At 30.6% G+C, this 5,366-nt stretch overlaps 1 protein-coding gene across 1 annotated transcript; it reads left to right on the forward strand.

Moving 5' to 3' along the window:
* The first annotated feature begins 3,914 nt into the window (after positions 1-3,914).
* On the forward strand, positions 3,915-5,318 carry LOC111714211 (guanine nucleotide-binding protein G(q) subunit alpha). The gene is made up of 4 exons (XM_023489272.1): positions 3,915-3,991; positions 4,595-4,660; positions 4,926-4,969; positions 5,205-5,318. Exons 1-4 carry the CDS (start codon positions 3,943-3,945, stop codon positions 5,313-5,315), a joined length of 270 nt encoding a protein of 89 aa, XP_023345040.1. The 5' UTR covers positions 3,915-3,942; the 3' UTR covers positions 5,316-5,318.
* Positions 5,319-5,366: the final 48 nt, after the last annotated feature.

Consider the following 5,366-nt stretch of genomic DNA (forward strand, 5'->3'; position numbering starts at 1 on the left):
AAAAAAGTTGCTAAAAAGCTGAAAACATTATTGATGAAAAATTAGATTTCATTTGTTGAAAAAGTGCGATTTAGTGAGCAAATTGTAAATTTCTTCTTAATTTCTTATTCTGAACTGCTTAGAGTCTAGGCTAGATCTCAACCGCTGGTTCAACCGCTCCCGCTGAGTTTTTTTCTCCAAAGTATATATCATTCCAATTATTTTCATAGTTGTTCACCAAATAATTTGTTCTCTTCCTAAATATGATACCTACTGGGCGCCCATCTTCTATTTCAACTTTTAATTGTTGCCCTATCTCTGAGCATCTTCTCTTTGTACAATATAAAATAATAACAAAATAAGGTCGCGGATTTAATATTTATTTCAAAATTTTACAAAAATCAAAGCTTTGACACACAATTTTGTAATTTTAAGCATTCATAAACCTTCCCTGGGGTCATGTGAGGTCTAACACAAAATTTCAGCCCGATCGGTTCAGTCGTTTTGACGTTTATTGGATACTGACGGACAGACAAACAGACACTAGCAAAGTATTTATAATAATAATTGGATGAACAAACACACAGAAAGACAGACAAGACCGGAGAGAACCCAGAGAGGTTGGATTTTTTGTGCAATTGAATTTATCTTAAAACCCTCTATTTATGCTAATGTGCAGTATAGAAAGTTCATTGAAAACATCAAAGAAGAAAAAATATGATAAGTAAATCATTTAAAGTGATCAAAAACAAACAAACTCTGATAAGAAAATTATAAAATCAAAAAATATCAAGAAAGTTATAAAATCGATAAAAGAAATACGTTAACAAAATTCCTATGCTTTATTCAATATATATATGGAAGAGATAATGTAAATAATTGTAAACATAGTTAAGCCTGTAAACAAAATTCCTATGCTTTATTCATTATATATATATATATATGGAAGAGATAATGTAAATAATTGTAAACATAGTTAAGCCTGTAAACAAAATTCCTATGCTTTATTCATTATATATATATATATGGAAGAGATAATGTAAATAATTGTAAACATAGTTAAGCCTGTAAACAAAATTGTAAACATAGTTAAGCCTGTAAACAAAATTGTAAACATCGTTAAGCCTGTAAACAAAATTGTAAACATAGTTAAGCCTGTAAACAAAATTGTAAACATAGTTAAGCCTGTAAACAAAATTGTAAACATAGTTAAGCCTGTAAACAAAATTGTAAACATAGTTAAGCCTGTAAACAAAATTAGGCCTTAAGTGCAAAACTTCAACATCCTATAAATTAATTTTCTTCTTAAAACTTAAAAGTTTCTTTTCGGAAAACAAGCAGATAATGAATTCAAAAAAACACCATGTAAGGAATTGTGTCTTTGCCACAAATTCAGTTTTTGTAAAACCTATATCTTTGCAACCTTATGATGGAAACCTTTGATACTTACATTATTTGATCTAATAGCATTCATATTTTGAAATATTAAAGGTCTACGACATTGAGTTGCAACGATATTGAAATTAGAAAATCAAAGTTTGTGGCAAAACCTCAGTTCCTTTAATGGCTTAATCAAAGATAAGAAATTATAGTTTTTATCCCATTCATAGTATACCTTATACTTCCATTTTCCTAGATTACTATCCTACTATGTAGAAGCCAAAACTGTCAATTAAACGTAAATAAAACAGGTTCTTAATCCGTCCACAAATCCTTTAATTACACGTTTCAGTAGTAACAAATTTGGGGGTTCGGCTCAATAAAGTTTTACATCTAGACATGTAATTTCATGTAAGTTTTTGACACCAACGTTGATCTTCTAATCCCTATATTATTGCAACCCAATTGTGTAATTTTTTAATATTTGAAATTTAAAATATTTGATTTCATAGTTTAAAGTTATAAGGTGCACGACATTGAGTTGCAAAGATATGGGGATTAAAAATCAGGGTTTAGGGCAAAGACTCAATTCCTTTTTCTGTCTGTTTGCTTGTCTGTTTGTATCCAATAAACGTGAAAACGGCTGTTGATCGAAAAAGTGTACGCCAGCAGTTAAGGGTATAAGTTAGTTTAACTTGTATTATTATGATTTAGCTGTTATTTTCATCTTTCCTTTTCAACTCTTTCTTTCTCTTTCTTTCTCCCTCTATTTCTTCTGGTTTCTTCTTCTTTATTAATCTTTTTCTTCTTCTTTATTAATCTTTTTTCTTCTTTTTCACTCTTTTTTTTCTTACTCTTTTCCTCATTCGTTCTCCTTTTTTGCTTCTTCTTCTTTGTCTTTTTTTTCTCCTTTTCTTTCTCCTCCCTTATCTTAACATATTGCTCAGATTTTACAATTAGGTCCTTGTCCTAGGTTAATGTTACAGGAAATAAGATAAAAGTATTATTGGGCGTGGGAGGGGAGCCCCTGGTCGCCATGAGCCTCCCAGATTTTGCTATGCAGCACCGAGCCCCCGCTATGCAGTATAAATTTCATATTAAGACTTAAACATTTTTTTACGCGAAAAGGAAGATATTAAGAAAATAAATTATAAAGTAAATTCGATAAGATCTGTAAAAATCATTGATTTAAGCGATTCCTTTTTTTAAAAAAATAATTTTATTTAGATAGATCTTGTGATGCAAAATTATTATTTTAAAGAATTAGATATCTAATTCTTTTTAAAAATCAACAAAAAATGCATTTTTTAACTCAAAGATATTATGAAATTGAATCGATTTCATTTTAGAAAAGTTTTCTTCATGTCTGTATCAAAGTACTATCAAAGTACTATTATAGTACTATCAAAGTACTATCAAAGTACTATCAAAGTGCTATCAAAGTACTATTTTGGTAGGCTATTATATATCAATATAATGAATACGACTTTCGAACTAAATATTGATTTATATCAAGCTTTTAAGCAGCATGGATACACAAAAACATGGAAACAGAGAAACTGACAATTAGAAAGCTTGGTGTCTATTCTGAACCAATAGAAATAGTATGGCGGTAACATCTATCTTTTTATCTATCTCATTATCCAATCAGAGTTATGAATCCTTCAATCGTCGCTTTCAGTAAATGGAACTATTTCCTTCTACTGAAACTATGGTGTACCACCGTATAAAAGTACTTTCAAAGTACTATCGGATCGGAACATCAGAGTACAATTGGAGTTCTATCAGAGTACTATCTAAGTAATATCGGAGTATTATCAAAATATTACCTGAATACCATTGGGGTACTATCGTAGTACCATCAAAGTACTATCGGAGTACCATCAAAGTACTATCGGAGTACTATAGAAGTTGTATTGGAGTGTTATTGGAGTAGCATGAGAGTACTATCAGAGTACCATATTGAAGTAGCATGAAAGTACTATCAGAGTACTTTCAGAGTACTATCAGAGTACTATTGGAATACTATCAGAGCACTGCACTGTTGTAGTATCATTGAAATACTATCGGAGTACTGATGTAGTATCTTTGGAATAATATCGGAGTACTGATGTAGTTGTCTTTGGAATAATATCGGAGTACTGATGTAGTATCTTTGGAATAATATCGGAGTACTGATATAGTATCTTTGAAACAATATCGGAGTACTGTTGTAGTATCTTTGGAATAATATCGGAGTACTGTTGGAGTACCATGTCAAAAAGTACCCATAAGTGTGATTAATATTTTGGTATTGAAAAAAGGTTTGTGAAAAAATGTTTAAATATGTAATGTTGAATGTTAAATTCATTAATTCTACATAATAAAACATTCAAATCATTTTCTTCCAAAAATGACGCTATAACGTTTTTTTTTTGTAAATTGCGTTCACAAGGAATTCTGAGTAATAACCACAAATTCTGATTGTTAAATCCCTAAAAATTGCCAAAAACACGAAAGATTTTTAAATCAGATTTAGTTTACGCACGAATATAAATATTGTGAAGAATAAAATTTGTTTGAAAAAGATGTCTCCCGGATTGGATGCTTTCATTGTTCCCCTGCTGTCTACCCCCTACAGACACTACAGGAGGTGGGGACTGGGGAAAACCCAAATAAACAAATTTTAAATTTAAAAAAAGTATATTTTTATTTAAAGAATTAATTCGAAGCACTCAACGCTTTTCTACAGTCGTCGTTGTGTATTTAAATACAATGAAGACGACTTTCTTGTAAAATTTTACCATTTCTACCTATCTTATAAACAGCAGAGACACATCAACAAGAAAAATGTAAAAAAAAGAAATATGAAAAGTCGTCTTCATCGTATTGATATAATCGCCGACCACTGCATCAAAAATCTTGGAAAGGATTTGAGTCTTAGCAACAAACTCCTCTGAATTCTTTATCATTACAACCCGATGTCGTAGGCCTTAGATATTTCAAACTATGAATTCTGTTAGATCAAACAATCTAAGTCTGAAATATGAAAGGTTTACACCATCAGGTTGCAAAGATGCATGGATAAGAAAATTTGAGTTTTTGGCAAAGACTCAACTCCTTTCTGTCCACGAGTCTTTTCTTGCACTCCTTAATCAAATAAAATGTCACAAAAAAGACGTTAAAACTTTAACTATTTTTAATTATTTTATTCATTTTTAATTATTTTAATTATTTTTTAATGTCCTGTTTGAAGGTGGTAGTGTGTCTCGGCCTAAACCCTTCAGAAAACCAATAAATACATTCGAACTCCTTCTACTAGGTAAACATACAGATACTCGTCGTTTACAAGCGCGGAATTAAAGGTCCCTAAGTCGGAAAAGTAATATCGCATCAATTTGCAGTTTGCAATGCATATCTTTTACTGATATCGTGTTTGAAAATAGGTTTAAATTCGACAATGACAAAGTGTAAAAAATATCGCGTGGTACTGAAGGTTTCCACCATCAGGTTGTTAAGACATTTAGAGTAGCAAATTTTATTTATAGCGATTTGTGACAAAATATTTTCAAAATTGATTTTTTTAGGTACGGAGGGGTCGGGGAAATCCACATTTATCAAACAAATGCAGGTTAAATATCTCTATTTTGAGTTTTTTCGCCAGTTGCTACGGTTCTTTCTTTGTAAATAAAAAAAATATTTAAAACCGCGGACTATTTTGTTTAATGCCAAATTTCGAAAAAAAATAAATTTGACAGAAAAAAATTTTGAAGCAGATTTTTGTCTTTGACCGCCGCGTCCATGTATGCAATTTCCATTTTTCAAATATGAATACATTAATACAAATAAATAGATAAATTTTTCAGGTCATCCATGGGATGGGGTTCACGACAGAGGAGAGGAGAGAATTCATTTCTCATGTTCATGACAACATTTTTGATGCTATGATAATACTTGCCACACAAATATTCAAGTAAATAATATGATAAGTCAATATGTAAACGTAATAATAATAAAGCCTGTAAACA

This window comes from Eurytemora carolleeae, unplaced genomic scaffold (assembly GCF_000591075.1).
Source record: "Eurytemora carolleeae unplaced genomic scaffold, Eaff_2.0 scaffold1508, whole genome shotgun sequence".
NCBI lineage: Eukaryota > Metazoa > Arthropoda > Copepoda > Calanoida > Temoridae > Eurytemora > Eurytemora carolleeae.

Coding starts and splice junctions, on each gene's coding strand:
- LOC111714211 (XM_023489272.1), top strand. CDS start 3,943: ATGCTTTCATTGTTCCCCTGCTGTCTACCCCCTACAGACACTACAGGA. Junction 3,992..4,594: donor CCCTACAGACACTACAGGAG/GTGGGGACTGGG, acceptor TCCTGTTTGAAG/GTGGTAGTGTGTCTCGGCCT. Junction 4,970..5,204: donor CATTTATCAAACAAATGCAG/GTTAAATATCTC, acceptor TAAATTTTTCAG/GTCATCCATGGGATGGGGTT.